This window comes from Amblyomma mixtum, chromosome 8 (genome assembly GCF_055824585.1).
Source record: "Amblyomma mixtum isolate Tamu chromosome 8, ASM5582458v1, whole genome shotgun sequence".
Lineage (NCBI taxonomy): Eukaryota > Metazoa > Arthropoda > Arachnida > Ixodida > Ixodidae > Amblyomma > Amblyomma mixtum.
Genome location: NC_143019.1, coordinates 66,167,519 through 66,186,026, shown reverse-complemented (window position 1 = coordinate 66,186,026; position 18,508 = coordinate 66,167,519). Strand labels below are relative to the sequence as shown.

General features: G+C 48.0%; 1 protein-coding gene across 1 annotated transcript; it reads right to left on the bottom strand.

The window, feature by feature from the left end:
- Positions 1-16,626, bottom strand: LOC149332789 (xaa-Arg dipeptidase-like). Its single transcript, XM_089558378.1, has 6 exons — positions 16,398-16,626; positions 15,295-15,440; positions 12,261-12,410; positions 10,276-10,414; positions 2,775-3,017; positions 1-335 (listed from the first exon to the last, which is right to left on the bottom strand). The coding sequence occupies exons 1-6, from the start codon at positions 16,624-16,626 to the stop codon at positions 1-3; spliced, it is 1,242 nt and encodes a 413-aa protein (XP_089414504.1).
- Positions 16,627-18,508: the final 1,882 nt, after the last annotated feature.

The window sequence follows — 18,508 nt, the reverse complement described above, 5'->3', positions numbered from 1 at the left end:
TTAACTGCCGCAGGGCTGCTTGCTCTCCTTCCGCTCCTCCTGCGACTGCTGGCTGCTCTTCCAGTCCTGGAACTCCTGCTTGACGCGGCCCAGCAGCTTGGGATCCGTGAACAGGTCCAGCGCGGTGAGCGCCAGTATCTTGGCCGCCCTGCGTGTGGGGGCCTGAGCCTCGCGGGACCCGGCGGCCGCGGCGAACGTCTTGGAATGGTTGGCGCCCGCGCTGGCGATGGCGAACGAGGCCTGCAGGCAGGGCAGAGCCTGCGACACATTGCCGGAGTCCGAGGACGCGGCCGCCGAAACCACCAGCGCCTCGTCCGCGTCGCCGAACAGCACGCCTGCGGGGCACACGGGGGACGGGCTCAGAGATACGCAGACGACAGCACCATCCAGCTTTGCTTTCAGTAAAAACTGATTCTGTGTGGCTCTCTCACCCAACGTTGATGTTTCTCTGGCAGAAGAATTGCCATTTGTTGCAGGTAAACTTTATAATAAGGGAGTAATTACTCACTGACATCCACCCAAGCGCAGCCATACGCAGCCAAACGCAGCCAAGCGCAGCCATACCCAAGCGCAGCCATGTCAATGAGTAATTACTCCATTATTACGAATGTACTCCACCTTGGCGGATTCCCATAAAACATTAGGTAAACTTTAATGAACTTCTAGCCACTCAATACAAAATCGTGAACATCAAGACCAGAAAGGACTGAGTGATCACTGTTTCAAAATGAATGGCGACGTAGCCTAACCCCACTGGTCCGATGCAAAAAAACTTTCTCGGCGTGACCGCAGTTCGCTTGCGGAACAGGCTGAGATGACAGCATCTATATTTCATGTTTTCGCCATTTTTAGCATAAACGTTCTCCTGTTTCAGTGACAGTAACTTATTCGTCAATAGGACGTGGTAGTCTATTGATGCCAGCTATCCTATCCTTAGTTTCCCTTTAAAGTGTGGATAACAAAGATGAGTTACAAGTCATAGACGACGATGGCTGTGTGTCTTGGGAGTAAATTCTTTACCTGGTGTACTTCTGACACCCAGTGCTTCTGTAAGAGCCCATTCGCAGTGTCGGTAGTTCCGAAATGTAGGTACAGACTTTGCCAAAAATGTGCTGTCTACGGAATTCGCTATCAGGGCGTTGAGCACAATTCAGTCCGCACAATCAGCGATCAAAACCTGTTGAAGATGACAGGGCTTGGTTTGGTTTATGGGGTTTAACGTCCCAAAGCAACTAAGGCTATGTGAGACGCCGTAGTGGAGGGCTCCGGAAATTTCGACCACCTGGGGTTCTTTAAGGTGCACTGACATCGCACAGTACACGGGCCTCTAGAATTCCTCCTCCAAAGAAATTCAGCCGCCGCGGCCGGGATCGAACCCGCGTCTTTCGGGTCAGCAGCCGAGTACCTTAACCACTGAGCCACCGCGGCGGCGAAGATGACAGGGATCCTCGTCTTTACCGCAACAACCCTTAGGATTCCGAGGTGGGCCGCAAGAGCTCCACTGCATGGCTCACAAGTGAACCCAATGGGCTGCATATATTAGACTAAGTTTGAAACTAGAGTCAAACGTACATATACCTTAGATTTTGTTGCACGGGAGCTTGAAATTCGGTTAGGAGCACTCATTTTTGGTTTGTTGCGCTGTAGATGGCTGCGTACCAAAAGGAAGGCTGTAGAAAGTTTTTAGAAGATTTAGTAAGCATATTAACATTGCTTCCCTGCAGCTAATGTATATTTTTGCTGGTATACACCAGTAAGACCAACTGGCGGTTAAAACTGCACTGGCTAGTCCCCCCCCCCCTCTCTTCCCAAATAAAAACACAACTGACGGTTAAAGCTGCACCGGCTAGTCCCCCCCCCCCCCCTCTTCCCAAATAAAAACAACCTCAAACTAAATATTCACGGAAAAGTGAAAGTTATCTTAAAGAGACACTGAGGACAACTCCACCAGGTTATCGTAAAAATTCATTCTCTGGCTCCTTCTGGCTGAGTTGACGTTTTTCCAGTAGCAAAAGACTCATTTTTATATGCGAGAAAAATTGGATTTAAAAGTGTTCCCCCAATCTATTCAAACTGGTGATGTCTATACCGAAAAGGGCGGATTGTTACCGTTTTGGTTTGAATGGCGGTCTAGCTCAGCCTCTGTATCCACGCAGAAAAAATCGCTGCCGATGCCTGTATTTTACTTGCGAAATCGGCCGCTGATGGCGACAATTGTATTTATTGTATTTTTTTTATCTTTTCTAGTTTATGAAAGCCCCGTTTTCGGTGAGAGTGGTCTGCGTGATTAGAAAGTTACCCTACCAACACAAGCAAAGTTGTACGCATTTTTCCTCATTGGCCATGTAAGCAGTTGCGAAGGTATTGTTCGCAAAAGGCTTAACATGGCTGGCTAGACTGTGGCGACGATAATCGAATGGTGCGACATAAACACTATGCGGACATTGACTGTGTCATGATGGGGATCGAAGCACCATGATGTTTCGTCAAAGGACAGAGTATTAATTGCTACGGAGTATCATAGGAGAGGTCGTGCAAAGCGACTCTTGCTTGTACTGCACCTATGATGTAAGCAGAATACCACTGGCAGGTCAACACCTTTGCCATCCAAGCAACATAGTTGGACCTGGTCGAGTGCCAATGGTGTAGCCGAATAGGGTCGAAGGAGCTCGAGGATTTCAGTGGTCGTCAAAGCCCATCCGTTCCTGATAGTAGATGTGTGAGGCCAGAATTGCGAGGTCCTTCAGGGGTTTCAAGGAGGGAAAATGACTCGCCCATGTCCCTGGCATGCTTGCTGTAAGCGGCTACGAAGGCGTTGTTGTGCACGAACTCCTTGTAGACGATGCCCTTCTCCTGGACCAGGCAGCAGTCGGTCGCTTGGGCAGCCGCCTCGAAGCACGCCTCCACGCGGCCCATCAGCACGGCCAGTTCGCCCCCAGTGGGAGCTCGCACCTGGTATATCAGCTGACTGGTCTCCGGCACCATGACGTTGTTTCGGCCGGACTCCAGAAGCATGCCTGCGCAGATCAGCGTCGAGGCAGGAGTAGCGGAGGGGGCTGTTAGTAGTACCACTACAGCTTCTATTTAAGCCATGCAATCGCCGAGTTGAAGAAACAATTTCTATAATGTGTAGTCAATTCCTCCGTAGTCTTTCAGGTGTCTGTTACGCTAATTTTGCCACAGAATCATCCAAGAAAAAGACATCACGATTTCAACCTTTCACTTTACGCGCGTACTAACATGTCAAAATTCAGTTTTCTTCCCCGGCACTAATGAAAATTGGAACTCATTACCTGGAACCATTCGCACATTTACATCCAGAAGGTTTGCATCATTCAATGGACACATATTTTGTAGTTCCGCACCTGGAGGCCAAGTGTTACCTATACGTGGTGCTTCACCCTAGATGTCCTACTAGTATTAGGTAGTTAACTTTGCAATTACGACTGTTAATGTCCTTATTTCCTGAGAGGCATGTATCCTACCGCAAATATTATTCATATCATATTTAAGAAATTCGAAAACAAAATTTCCCTCGGCGCGGCGGCCTAACAAATTTTGGCTGTTTCGACGAGTTACGAGGACTGGACCGGACTGAAGCCACGATGACGCAATGACAACGCACCACACTGGTTAGCCAGAATGCCAATCTCAAAGGGGTCAGGCCACAATGACAACATTCATGACAATACGAGTCCCACCTCTGCTGCTCTCAACCCCTCGTTCTTTCCCTCGCAACGTCTGTCACGCCGTAAGTTCGTTCTAATAGGGGGATGTATACGACTGTACGCACGCGCGATGCACGCCTACCCTACCCCCACTTACTCCCAAATACCCATTTCCTACACCGTGCACGGATACCGCATTTCACCGGAATTAGGCACCACTACACATCGCCAAACGGTCCAGTAAATTTTTGCAGCGAAAGCTGTTTTAGATTTGGTTGAACCAATTAGAGTAGCCGGTCGCGATTGAATCTACGTTCATCAAGGGTCGCACCGACAGTCTACACAGATTGACTACCGGAGAGTGCTAAGGAGGAAAGTGAAGACTCCGGCAGGCGCCAGATGCACCACAGATGAGGGGCGTAGCCGCTCTGACGTCACGTATTGGCCGGTGGGCGGCAGAGGAGTGAAGGATTAAGTGTGGCGGAGCCACTCCGCGTCGCGGAAAAGCAGGCCGACGCCAGGGGCGCTCGTTTCGTTTAAGGAAAGGTTCCGGGAACAAAGGAGGTTCGGTGAGAATATGTTTCCATTGACGCAATGTATTGAGTTTGCTGACAACGAACACAGGCCCCAATGGCTAGCATTTCCGGATATCAAGGAAGCCTATGACATTGTTATAGAATAGGATTTATGTGATGCACTGGGCACATTGGATGTGGAAGATGGAGTAACTAATCTTTTAAAAGCTATCTATAAAAGTAAACAAGTTCTCATAAATTGGGAAAAAAAATTTATCACAGGCTATAGAGAACAGTGGGAGCTTAGGCAAGGGTGTCCTCATTCACCTTTGCTCTCCATGTCGTACCTATAAGGGTTAGAGACCAAACTAGAGAGGAGCCGTCTTGGCTTCAAACGAAGAGAATGGATTGAACGGTGATTACCAGGACTGATGTACGCGGATGATGTAATGCTAATGGCTGACAACAAGGAAGATTTGCAGAAGTTGATGGACATCTGAGGTAGAGAGGGACATACAGGGTCTGTTCTGAAAGTAGTAGGACTGGTTTCTTCCTGGGCGAACGGGCGCACGAGAGGCGGTCTGTGCGTGCAGGATCATTGAAGGGGAACTTTGGGAATGCTGGGGAAAATCGCCAGTCGGCTCTCGGCCGTTGAAGAGAGGAGGTCGCTTGTATTGTGAACCCCTATCGAAGCGCCTCGTCACGCAGAATCATGGAGCGTTTACTAGATCAGCGATACGCGATAAAATTTTGTGTAAAACTTGGCAAAACGGGCAAAGAGACTGACGACATGATTAAGGAGGCCTACGGTGATGCTGCCATGGGTAGATCAGATGTTTTTGAGTGGCGCAAGCTGTTCCGAGAAGGTAGAGAAAGAGTGGAAGATGACGACCTCTTCGGATGCCCTTCGACCAGCAAGACCAACAAAAATGGGTCGCGAGTGAAAAATTTACTAAACAGTGATCGTATGATGAGCATCAGAATGATTGCGGATGACTTGAGCATTCCACAAACCCAAGTTTTTGAGATTGTGACAGAAAACTAAGCCATGAGGACAGTGTGCGCGAAGTTGTTGCCGCGAGTGTTGTCAGAGGAGCAGAAGGCCAACCGGAAAGCGATCTGCCAGGATCTTCTTCATCATGTGAATGAGGACCCCGATTTTTTGGAGAATGTAGTGACTTGTGAAGAGACGTGGGTGTCTGAATACGACCCTGAGACCAAGTGGCAGAGCTCAGAATGGCATACCGCTTCTTTCCCACGCCCCAAGAAAGCGCGAATGAGCAAATCCAAGCAAAAGTCCATGCTCATTTCCTTTTTGGTTGACATGGAGTCATCCACAAAGAGTTCGTACCACTCGGACAAATAATTAATGCAGTTTTTTACGTGAAAGTCCTCAAAAGACCGCAAAAACTCATTGTTCGTGTCCGCCCCGCCATCGCAAACAATTGGCGGCTGCACCATGACAACGCGCCGAGCCACACAGCGTTCAGCGTAGTTGAGTATCTTGCCCAGCACAAGGTGGCAACGCTGCCTCAGCTTCCCTACAGCCCCGACTTGGCCCCGTCAGACTTTTTTCTATTCCCAAGAATAAAATCGGCGCTCAAGGGGAATGATCACGGATCGGTAGAGGCGGTTCAACAGGCCGTGACAAGGGAGCTAAACAGCATTCCGGTCCAGGCGTTCCTGGAGGCGTACGAAAACTGGAAAACTCACTGGCAGCAGTGTGTAGATGCGGAAGGGTGTTACTTTGAAAAATTCTAATCATTTGTACTATTAACATGAATAAATGTTTTTAAAAAAATGAGTCCTACTACTTTCAGAACAGACCCTGTAGATTAGGTATCAAGTTTAGTAAGAAAAATCGGCAGACATGACTTTTAATGAAGAGGGCGGTGAGCATAGGGTACAGGAGGCTACACTAGAGGCAGTGGATAAGGATAAGAAAAAAAAAGTATCTTGGGCCATGGATAATTAATGGTGCTGAGTATCTAACAGAGTATGGAAAATCTGTAGCGACTAAAATAAAATGAATGCAGCTGTCATTAAAAATAGGGCATTGTGGAATTACAATACGTACGAAATGGTGAGAGAAATCAAGAAAGGGATGATGGTTAGGGAAGATCCACTTAGGAATGATGATGATGAGGGATGATCCACTCCGTCACCCCTTAAGGGTAACGGAGTGGATTTCAAGAGAAGACAAGCGTAACGGGGTGCGGCAGAAAGTTAGGTGAGCGGATGAGATTAAGAAGTTCGCGGGGATTCGCTGGCCGCAACTTGTAAAGGACCGGGTTAATTGGAGAGACATGGGAGAGGCATTTGCCCTGCAGTGGGTGTAGTCAGGCTGATGATGAAGATGATGGGGGAAATCGGGAAATATCGGTATATCGGTTTAAAAAAAAGGTTAAAGAAACAGAGAGGGGCTGCGGAAAACACGGATGGAGACGAAATGCACTGGGAACTTAGAGAAGACTTGAGCAGGACTTTGCCAAAGAAAATATCTACAACTATTCTAGGGGGAGCTCTTTGTTATTCTAGGCCAGGACAGGAGTATTCCGGACTAAGATATTCCGAGTCAAATGCCACGAGAAAGACACGTTATGTGGGGTGTGTGGAGAGGAGGAGGAAACGGTTGAACACTTGATACTTTTCTGTGAAGAGCTCTTGGCCCTGCAGTTGAAGCAAAGGGACTGATTACATAAATCTCGGAGGTTTAAGGACAGCGGATGCAAAATTGATTTTAAACGGGTAGAAACAACGAAGCGAAGGTTATTTCACTGGTGGATAAAATCAAGACAAGAGTGAAATTTTAGGAGTCATGGCTACCGATTCAAAGCGTTTAGTCTCGTCCGTCCGTCCATCCGTCCGTCCGTCCGTCCGTCCGTCCGTCCGTCCGTCTGTCCGTCCGTCCGTCTGTCCGTCTGTCCGTCCAGAATGGGAGAGCCAGCGGCGAAACGCTGGCGGTCGTCTCACAGACGACGTCTGGAGAAGCAGTAACGAGGGTATCAAAGCTCGCTAGTGATTATGCGCAGTCGTTTCTTTGACTGTTTTCACAGTGAAATATGTTTTAGCTTTTGCTTAGCCATTTAGAGTAGAATTTCCTGCTGCAATCTACTCGATTCGGAGAGGTCGCGACGAGAAAAAACTCGCCGGTGTTGTTCTACGCAGCTTGTGTCCTGCGCTTGCGCCATGTTGCAGTCTTCCAGTGTTTAGCAGTCGGTCTGCCATAGATTCTGTGCGGAATACAGAAAGCGCGGCATTGCAGTGACGACGGCTTCTGCATCGTGAAGCCCAGTGAGCGCGTATGTCTAAGCCTAGAGTCCGTGAAGTGCTCCGGAGAATGCGATCGAACCAAAGACCGCAAGCGGAAAAAGGAAGGGCATGGAAATGGTGCTGTGAGACGCACAATCATGCAGTCGCCTGTGAAACGCCAAAACGGGCCGGCCACTGCTGACCTTTCTGCCGCTAATGCCAATCAGCTTTCGCTTATTAAAGGGGCCATGACAGTCAATTTCCGTACATACTCTGCATATTTGGATTCAATTCCCAACACATCAAATTACAATTCCCCGAATTTTCAGTTCATTCTGTGCAGCAGATATTTTTAAAACGATTTTTTTCGATTCTTTTCAGAGCAGCTTGCTAGTCTGGCAATCTCTAATCGCTGACGTCACAAAGGCCCACCAACCTCCTTGGGCATCATAGAGTTTCTTACTATTACCCAGAGGGAAAGCTGGCGGCGCTGCACTTCAGCCACTATGGACGCTCTAAGCATCATGGGACGGTCAGCTACTTGTTGCGAAACCGTCATACTTTTTCGGGAACACAGAGTGGTGCTACTAAGATGATTCATTCCGAAAACGCTGTTCGTGTGTGCGCAGACGACTTTCGCGCGAACGTAGTGTGCAAAAGTAGTGAAAACGCAACGATACACGATTCCAATAAAAGGTTTCATTTTTCCGAAATGCAATAAAAAACCTCTTAAAATATCTAACCAACAATATTTAAAAAAAAACATATTTACTTTTAAAAATGCGCCGGTTAATCAGGAAATATTAGTTTTTGTAGTGCTCATTACTTGACCAATAGGAAAGCTAGCCATCTCTTATTTTGGGCAAACTTTGCATTTACATGATTTTCTGCTCGTTTGTTGCACTTTACTGACAGGATATTTAATGTTATGACATTCGTAGTTATCGAACAGCTTTATTTTTCCATTATTTTTTGGCCAAAAGTTCTAGTTCTGCAGTCGGTAGCTCACCGCCCCATGATGCTTTGGGCGCCCATGGTGGCTGAAGTGGTCTCGAGGGGCCTCCATGCAAACTCCCGAAGACGGGTTGCCAGCTTTCCCTCTAGGTAAAGTAAGAAACTCTATGTTGGGCATACCCGCCCCGCGTCGTCTGCTGCGCGCTGTTCAATGCGTTGAGGTGTTCGCACGCACGCCGCAGACGGGTCTCTCGAAAAGTTTTTTTTTTTTAGCTTTGAGAAATAAATGCATTTTCCGTGTTTTCTTTTCGAAAACCAACACAGTACGCGAGCTTAGTGATCCTTCAAAAAGTGGACTTGTTCGTGGCGCCCGCCTTCTGATCGTAGAGAAAAAAATCGATGGGCCCCTGCTGTGTTACTTATATGCTTATAAGCATGTTATGCGCATGTTATGGGCGCGGTCTCTCTTTAACTGCAAGTGCTGCCGCATGTGAAAAGCGGCATGTGCCGTGCCAGCCTTCGCCGATGTGCGTCGTAAAGGGCGTGGAGGTGACGTTCCATCGCCGACTACCAAGGGCCTGCCCGCTGTTCGTCGGCTCGATAATTAAACTCATATCAGCACAAGGTTTGACTACAGCAAAGCTTCCGCCACCAAAGGAAGAGAGGAAACTGGCGAATGCGACGGCTTCCTCGCTCTATGCAAGCACGTTTTTGTGCGTGCTTTCTTCCAACATGTACATTGTTTCCGGCTGGTAGAACCATTTTGTAAAACCAAGCCGCTGGCAAAACCGAACGCGACTCGAATGTTTAACGTCCCGCACCGACAAATAGCCGCCGCCATTTTAATTTCACCCCGAGTTTCAGTTAACTCGTGTATGCACTAAACGAGTGCTTCAAGATAATATTTTATCATATTTGGCATTTACTTTGCAAGCGCGGAGTCTCCCCGGGAATGCCCCCATTACGATGAGTGCAGCCACGTGCTTAGGTTGTTTACCTATCAGTGCACAAACAGTACTGCTAGTTTACATGGCATTACACAAGGTGGGCTCTCCTTATCTTAAATGTTATCTTCCCTTGCTCCCAAGTTGTAGTTTTGCTCGATTACACACTACGATAACTCCGCAATAAGCGCAGATATGAAGCGATCACCTGCATGAAGCATATTGCGTGACTGCAACGCTTTACTCTAATTATGTCTGCGTCCTGTCAACAATACCTGAATTTATATCGCTTTATCTATAAATACGGTCGGCAATCTTTTGCATTAATTAAAACAGCCAAATTTAATTGTTGTCCACAGTCTACGCTGACGACTGCTTCTGGGTGCCTTAAGCACTGCTGTGCAGACCGCGGTCGCATCGGCACTTCTTCACATTATTATACGCGCGTACTACAAAGTACGCCGTCGCTTTGAGATCACTGTTCCCACAACTACGCTCGACACTCATTTTCATACTCCAAAAACTGAATTTGCTGTTCGCAGTCGTCGAAATCGCACACACGAATCCGACCGACTTGCTGCATGTCGTCACGAAAGGGGGCCGGCGGTCCACCGTCGACTGAAATTTAAGAATCTGATTAGTGTTAAAGTGAGAAGATATGAAATGCAGCCGCCCGTTTCGCTTTTTTCTGTAGGGACCAGGTAGGCACGAGCACAGCTTTTCAGGCACCAGCCACTTGTACACGATGGACGACTGCTACTTCGATCGCCCGCGAAAGTACAGGGGGCGAGAATCTCCGTTGCGCGCATTGCAGCAGCAATAAGAGACGGCGCTGCTCCGTCTAGGCCCTTGTGACGTCACGCGAACATTCAACATGATAGTCGCTGCCGGTGGGAGGAGTTATGAAATGAATAGACACTGGAGAATGGCTTGAAAACTCGCCTAGAATCCTGCTGGCAGGCTTGATCTGCTGTCGAAGCAGCGCCAGGTTGACGTACGACGTGACAGCGGCGTCCAGGGCGCTCGACGCCTCCCACGGCGAGTCGACGAAAGCTACGCTGCTCTGAAACTGCACCGTGATCTGCGTGGAAACGGAAAAAGTTCGCTTTTTCTTTTTAGTGTTATTGCGAAAGCAATACTACAACCAAGAGCAGCCTTTCGCGTAGCGGCGGCCACTTGCCACGTTTGACCTTTAGAATGACCCCTGACGTCATACCATGCCTAGTGACGTCATAGCGTCACATCGTATCAGGAGCGAGAGACGGGTAACGGCGGCCGCTTGCCATGGCGCGCCGCGCCGCGCTCTTCCCACTAGAGGCGCTGCAAACACCTGCGTTCGCAACCTACCAGGCTGAACCAAAGCTAAGCCCCCGTCAATATTTTCCTCTCAGTTTTAGTGCACCACAGCTGCATGACGAACCAAATCGTAAGATGAGCGGGGACTATTCTGCATCAGTAAATATGTTGACATATCAGTCAATCAGCCCCAATCAGCCTGAGGTAAGGGAGAAAGATCCGCATAAGAGCGGCTTGACGATGCTCACTGTCACCTACAGGGTGTTGCGCCGCACGGTGCACAGCAGTGCAAAAAAAAAAATCACACATGGGAGTGCGAATTCAATAAAAAAAAACAGCTGATGCCTTGAACGCTTTCCCCAACATTTCTGAAAACTTTGACAACACAACACAAACCTTGGTTACATAAATGTGACAGAAGTCAACTCCAGTCAAATTTTTTAGGGTAATAGCAGGTTTTGAGAAGGAAAGGCGTGACTCGCCTTCTACTCTTTTCCTCAACATTTTTGCACTTTCCCTCAAAAAGGGGACTGGAGTCGACTTCTGTCGCATTCATGTTAACGCGGCTAGAGAGGACGTAAGAACAACATAGAATAAAAGTTCACGCAGTGGTGAGGCAGAAATTATTCATCGACCCTTTGGGGATAAAAGGAAGTTATTTCTTTAAGCCAATCTTGTTCAAACCCTACGCATTACCGTACAAGTAAATGCATACCGCGTAGGGCATTTCGTTTTGAGAAAAAAACGTGATTTTACTTTATTCTTGCTCCCCGAAGCGATTTTCTAAAACCGGATTAGACCAGACTCCTGCCGAGAACGCGCGTTTTGGAGGACATAGTTTCCAACGCACAGTGGCGAAGCCCGTGTACGAAAATTAGCGGATGTCATGTGTATATTCCGGAGGCTGTGTTTTCCTCTGCCTGAAGATTAAGTTCTCTTAGCGCTTGTTATTCAAGATGTGGCTTAACTTCGGGGTAATTTGGAAAATTATGTTTCAGAAGCGAGTGGCCAAAGCACGGGTTTTCACCATACGTCTAACAGGTAGCGCAACCGCGCTAAAACTTTCTGCTCAAAGACTCCTGTGCGCTTAAAATGCTCGACAGTGGATGAGTGTAGACAAGTAGCTAGGTTATCCGCTGCAGTGGCTCAGTGGTTAGGGCGCTCGGCTGCTGAGCCGGAGTTCCCGGGTTCGAACCCAGCCGCAGCGACCGCGTTTCGATGGACGCGAAACGCAAAAAGGCGCCCGCGTGCTGTGCGATGTCACCCCAGGTGGTCAGCGCAGGTTCAAGATCCCCAGAGACTACGGCACCTCTTCCTCTCTTTCTCCTGTCACTACCACCTTGCTCCCGTCGGGTGTCTACCGAGATGGGAGACATTGCGCCGTTTCCTCCGTTGCAAGCGACGGAGCGAACGGGGCGGTCGTCGCCGCCCAGCCTCGTCGCGTCGTTCTCTTTTTCGCGCACATGGTGCTCCCACTTTAATGATAAGAGCGATAGCGTTTCTTCTAAGAGATGATATGAAAGTTTATGCGCTCAGCCAGACCCATCCGAGACAAGGAAATTCAAGCCAACCAACTTCTCAGCTGGCCTGCGCAATCAAACGCCATTTTTGTGAATAGCTGTGGTCCGCACCTCCTGCCTGGCAGCCAGCGGAGGGTTTGCGCAGTTGAAGACGGCTGGGTGCGCCAGAAGTACGGCGTCCGTCTCCTTGAACGCGTTCTTCTGCCGCAGCACCTCCTTACCGCCATACTTCTCCTGGCCAGGAGTGCCCAGAACCAGGATCTGAAGATGGACGCCAAAAAGAGTGCATTACACAGTGGTTTAGCAAAATGACAGTGCGAGAGTTTCAAGAAATCGCGCTTCGGGTCGACAACTACGTACCAGAGACGAATGTATAACGCGACCTGAAGGTTTATTTTATTTATTTATCTATTTATTTACTCTCAGGGCCGAAGCATTACAGAGAGGATTGGGGTGATACATAACAAAAACAGAACAGGTAACGCAACACTACAATGTAAAATCAATTACAGCATTCTTAAACAAGTCGGCGTTTGTAATGGAGGCGATGGAAGCGGGAAGGTGGTTCCATTCCTTAGCCGTCTTGGGGATAAAAGAGGCGAAGAGGTTGGTGCAACTGCTGGGTACGCCAACTTTGAACTGTGGTGGCTGCGGGATGAAATGTAAGATGGTGGTACAAGCAACGTATCTCTGAGGTGATGGTTTGAATGGTAGATTTTGTGGAATAGGCGTAGACGGGAAATTCTTCGACGAATTGAAAGATCCAGTAAGTTTAAATTTGCTTTCATTTCAGTTACACTTGCAGTTCGATTATAGTTAGAAAAAATGAAACGGACAGCCCGATTTTGAATGGCTTCGATTTTCACAATTAGTGAGTTAAGAGGAGGGTCGCATTCAGACGACGCATATTCAAGTTTTGGCCTGACTAGTGTTTTGTACAGTATAAGTTTCAAGTTAGCGGGCGCCATAGAAAAGTTGCGACGTAAGTCAATGAGAGTACGGTTAGCGTTACTTGTGACATACATAGTCACATGTAACGCTCAGCAATAACGCTCAGGTTATTGCGGCCAGCTCGTATGAATAGAACCAGCGCATATTTCTTTGTGCGATTGTCGCTCACCTTCTAGTGATGACGACGAGTTATACTTATGTATTTCGTTCAACCTTTTTACAACTAAAAACGGGGCTAAGCATTTTAATCTAGGCAGGCAAAGCCGGAAGTGATCGTCTGCAAATCGATTCAGACAGTTCAAACGATTCCCTTTCAATGATATGTCCTGCTTTCGATAGTTGATGACGGCTACAAAATTAATGACGAAAAAAATGCCAATTAAACAGGCGTTAAATATGGCCCTTTAAATGGGTTCAAACCACCTTGGTTAAAGCCTGCGACTTTTCGGCTTTCTGTCTGTTCTCGGCGTAGTTGGCCTTCTGAAATCTACGGGGCGGTAACAACTGGGGCACATCACTGCCAACGGTTTGCCATGCATAAGACAGGATTTTGCCCCCCCCCCCCCCCCCCCCCCTTCTTGATTCACCCTACGTTCGCCAACGTGGTCTTTTCTCTCTCTGTTTGTACAGTGGTGCTGCCAATGGGTGGTGTATTATTTTCACGGTGCCAGAAGAGGCAGTTTAGTGAGCAGCTGTGTAACTGAATGAAATACCTGTACGGTGTCATTGAAAAGCCGTGTCGCGGACATCAGTTACCCGGCTAAGAGGGCTAACTTCTTCGACGACCATATCTTTTTGCCTGCCTTCTAAGGAGCTGAAAGACCCAGCGGTAAGGGCAAGGCCACTGCACAGACAAAACTGTGGTTTGGAGGCAGCATTTCAGACAGGGGTGCTTAGATGCTTAGATTCGCAATTTAGGGGATAACCTTGGTGATAACAATTACGCCACTCGGTCCCATATTCAATTTTCGGCGCTGCAATATTGATCGTCATAAAATTGTGGGGAAACTGGGCTACAGCTGAGTTAAAAGATTCGGCGAGAGTCGTCACTGGTCGCAAATATGACGCGGAGGCGGCGGCTGTTTAGGACTTACGCTTCCTACACTCTCACTGCTGCTCGGCTTTCCTAGCGTGGACCAGCTGGGTGGGCAGCACACCCAGCGTCCCTGGGGTATCGCTGAGGATCGGGGCAACTTTCGGGCACCGTTCGAGCCAAAAGGTGCCCGAAGTGCTCCCACCGAGGCTGCTCCCGAGGTGTGGACTCCCGTGCCAAGAAGCACTGAGCCTCCGCCCTTATAAAAATGGTCTATAGACAGTTTATAGATTTGATTGACTCTATTCCCTTCCTATAGATATTGCTCTTTGTCTAATCATAGTCTATAGGCTGTCTATAGACAAATGTCTACTAAAAGTGTACGGCCATAAATCTATAGATTGTCTATAGACTGTCTATGGCATTTGTATTGCCTATAGACTTTTGTCTATAGACAGTCTATAGACTTTATAGACATAAGTCTATAGACACTCTATAGACTGTCTAAAACTTTTGTAAGGGGTGGGGTACCTGCGTGCACCTGCAGATTTCTACGGAAGATGGCCACACGAACACCCAGGGTGGGTCCCATATAATGGCTCTCGCCTTAAAGCAGTATTTTCGGTGTTTTAACTAGAAGATAATAAAATAAACGGCTCCCAGGTATGGGAGCCTTACTCACGAATCATGCTGACGCAGTACTTGTAAAACAAAAGTGCCCACTGGTTGTCGTCATTCTAACAGAAAGCCCGCTGGTGTGCAGAAACCCTAACTTTAGACTCTATATAGCGCCATCTGTGAGAGGTTTCAGGCAAGTGTTTAGCGGCTCAGGAACTTGTCACAATGACACTCAAGCATGGACTCCAGATATCGCTATTTATGGGCCCTCGCACTTAAAGTCTGCAGTAAGAGTCGCTGTGCTGATACTCGTTCATAGGAGGTGATATCTGTGAGCTCGCACTGAAAACAGCATTTGGTTCACTTCTTATCTTCCTCCTGAGGCACGGCAATTACTTTTGCTCTTCTTGTACAACATTCCAATTCTTTTTACCGTGATTTTCATCGCTGGCAATTATGTCATCGCCTATGCACTTCATACCATGCACATATAAATACGAACGCCTCTCAAGCTCTACTCATCGTTCAATGGCAGCGGCGTACCTTTCCGCGAATGTTCTTGAACTCCTTCATGACCTCCTTGACGGCAATAGCGGCGCCAACTGCGCATTCGGAGACCAAGTTGTGTCCGCAGGCGTGGCCGATCTCGGGCAAAGCGTCGTACTCAGCCAAGAGTGCTATCGTGGGCCCTGGGCGCGAGCAAAAAATATCAAGAACAGATACTGGCTACTCGTTCTAGAGAAGAGCGGATACACCCTTAGGTTGATGCAAACCTGGAATCATTCTTGTCAATTAGCTGCAAAGCGTAGGTAGAATAGTTTATTTGCCAAAAAAAAAAGATGCCTGTTTTGTCAATGTACGCTGAACTGCAAGAAGTTCATGTTTTCAGTACGACAAGGTTTTGGAGATAGTTCCTCGATTCTGACCAAAACTGTGACTAAATCCGCACAACAACGTACTTACAGTTACAAATGACATTTCATTATGCTTAATAAGAAGCTCTGACTGGCATTTCGACCTTAAGCTATGCTGGATTCCTCCTATACAAGCTAAACTTCATGAGTAAAGCTACTCACCCCAAAGTTATTTCATGGGCTAACGCCGGTTTGCTTGCGTGATGTTTTTATTTACATGCTGAACCATGCGACATCAAAAACAGTAGCGGAGCATGGTTTATCAATTCAACGCTAACAATTTAGTTCCTGCAGATAAAGGCTTCCAAGCCAGTTAACGTCCGATAGGATGATCACCGGAGTGACTAGGAGAGGGGACTGACTTTAAACTGGTGACCTATATTTCTTCCTATTACGAGAAGGTCAGCTGTTTTTTTTTTTTGTGTCTGCGGCCTGTTTACAGCCAATAGCAGATGCAGAACATCGCCGTTTCCAGTCTGACGCAATGTAGCGTATAGAAACTTACGCAAAACACTTCACACGCTTACAGGCTAGAAGAGAGAGAGACAGAAATGGACGGAAAGGCAGGGAGGTTAACCAGGCGATGCCCAGTAGGCTACCCTACACTTGGGGAGGGGCATAAAGCGGGAAAAAGGAAAAAGAGCGGCAATGAAATGAGGCTAGAAAGGTTTGCTCTGGCTGGCCGCCTCTTTCGGAGAAGCAAGCAGATGGTAGTCTGGGAGCCCCACTGACCGTCAGTTCCTCCGGGAGCGCAGAACTCGGCCCTGAAGGCGGTGTCCAGCAGATACCTTCTGGTCACCTGGAAGCCCTTGCGCTCCAGGAACTCTGAGAGCTTGTCGTGCGCCGTGGCCTCCTTCATGGAGATCTCCGGGTTTCCCCACAGGAACTGGCCCAGCTCCCAGAGCTCTCCAGCGCTGCTCTCGATGGCCTGGTGCACCACCGCGTTCAGTGCAACCGCCATAGCACTGGGGGTGAACAGAACACCTGCTGTGTCCAAGTAGACGCGACACAGCAGGTGTGCGGCGGTTATTAACGACACAGTTTGGTAATCACCAGGATCGGCTACAGAGCAAGAATTCCGTATCAAAGATTTAGGGGACATTGGTAGGTGTGGTTACGGTTTCCCAGGGTGCTTTGAATGGTATTCTCTTTGTTATGATTACGTACACTTAGTACCGCACAGTCTCCTTACTTTGCGCATTACACGTGATCCCTCCCTATGATAGAAGCCCAGTCACTGAATGAAGGTATTCCATCTGCGTCTGCACCAATGATTCTCGGGCATTTTACTTGAACCGCCTCAGGTCACCACGCTGCTATGTGAAGTTCAGGTACCAGAGCTGCACGTGAGCTATATGGGGGACTCCGTAGTGGAGACCTTCATATTAACGTTGATGGCCTGGGGTTCTATAGCATGCATGAACATTGCGCGGTACCCCATAATTTCGATGAAGGCGAAATTCTAGAGACCTGTGTGCTGTGCGATGTCAGTGCGCGTTATAGAACCCCAAGTGGTCGAAATTTCCTGAGTCCTTGGCTGCGGTGTCTCTCATAACCTAAGTTGTTTTGGAAGGTTAAACCCCAATAAACCAAACCAAACAAAAAGAACCACACAACGCTTCCGCATGGATCGTTTCCACGAGGTGGGCGAGCAAAGAAGAAATAGCTAACGATGCTTTCTGGAGAATCTCCTTCTAAAGGGGAGTTCGCGGAGCCCAGTCGGCCGGACACATCATGCTCCCCCGCGGATGAAACCTAGGAGTTTGCTGCGTCTTCTAGCACAATCACATCGAGCAATAAAAAGCCGGGCACCTCACCGCACAAACAGCCTTGAAGGTGGCTCTTCAGACTCTTTCAACAGGACACCTTTGTTGCGAATAGCAGGACGTCGGGCGCGTTCCACAGCGAAGACGGCACGCGGCCAAAGATCAGAATGCGGCTTCGTCTTCCATGGATAGGGTGATTTCATTTCATTTCATTTATTTCGTCCTTAAAGGCCCGAGGGCATTACATAAGGAGGGGGTTACAAATTGTTTTGTGTGAACGCACTCATGATGAAAACATAGACAATAAAAGAAACACTGCAACTGCAAACACTAATCGCATATTTTATTTTAGACGCGCCACCAGCGCCAGCTATTGGTGAGTCGTTACCCTTGCAACTGAGAAGAGCGTTGCTGTGGTTTTCGACCACGGATATGAAGCGTCTCATACTCACACCGGGAGGTCAGCTAAGAATCGGGCAGTGAAGACATAGTAATCAAAAATAAGATCGAAAAAGTTTTGTAACTTCAATTTTGTGTGATAGCTGAATAACTGAAAAAGCGGCAGGCCAATTCAAAGAGGGCAGAACATGAAAAAAAGAACTTAAATATTCAGGAATTGATTAAATAATAGAAAGTAAAACCAGACAGAGATTTTAACAAAGCCGCCGCCACTGCCCCAGAAGCGTGTTCTCCTTTTCGGAGCTGGTATTCTCGTGCTAGCCAAGGTTATTCATCGCAAAACACTTTTTCTTCTTTTTCAGCCCTTAATTGTATCGATGAAGGAGTGGGATGCGTTTCGGTCCACCAGTGCCCAGGAAAGCGAAACGGAGCTCTCGTTTATCAATCGAAATGTGAAATTTAGGCCAGGAAACGTAAACTCTAGGCAAAATCAGGTCTGAAAAAAAAAAAAAAAACCGGCGTATCATGTGTAACAGCCAGGAATGCTACCGCCTCTTCACGCCGGATGGGCACCAAAAAACCCTGGCTTTTTTTCGTGTCGCTTTTGGCGTATTGTAGCACAGAGTACAAGAGCTGTGAGAAGAAGAGACTAACGCAAGGCTTTGGGGTTTAGCCAGG

Bases quoted from the DNA above. Each gene is read 5' to 3' on its own strand.
- LOC149332789 (XM_089558378.1), bottom strand. From the start codon at position 16,626: ATGGCGGTTGCACTGAACGCGGTGGTGCACCAGGCCATCGAGAGCAGC. The intron at 15,441-16,397 runs GTCAGTGGGGCT...GCTCGCGCCCAG, and splicing joins CGCTCCCGGAGGAACTGACG to GGCCCACGATAGCACTCTTG. The intron at 3,018-10,275 runs GCGAGTTTTCAA...TGATCTGCGCAG, and splicing joins GCCTGCCAGCAGGATTCTAG to GCATGCTTCTGGAGTCCGGC.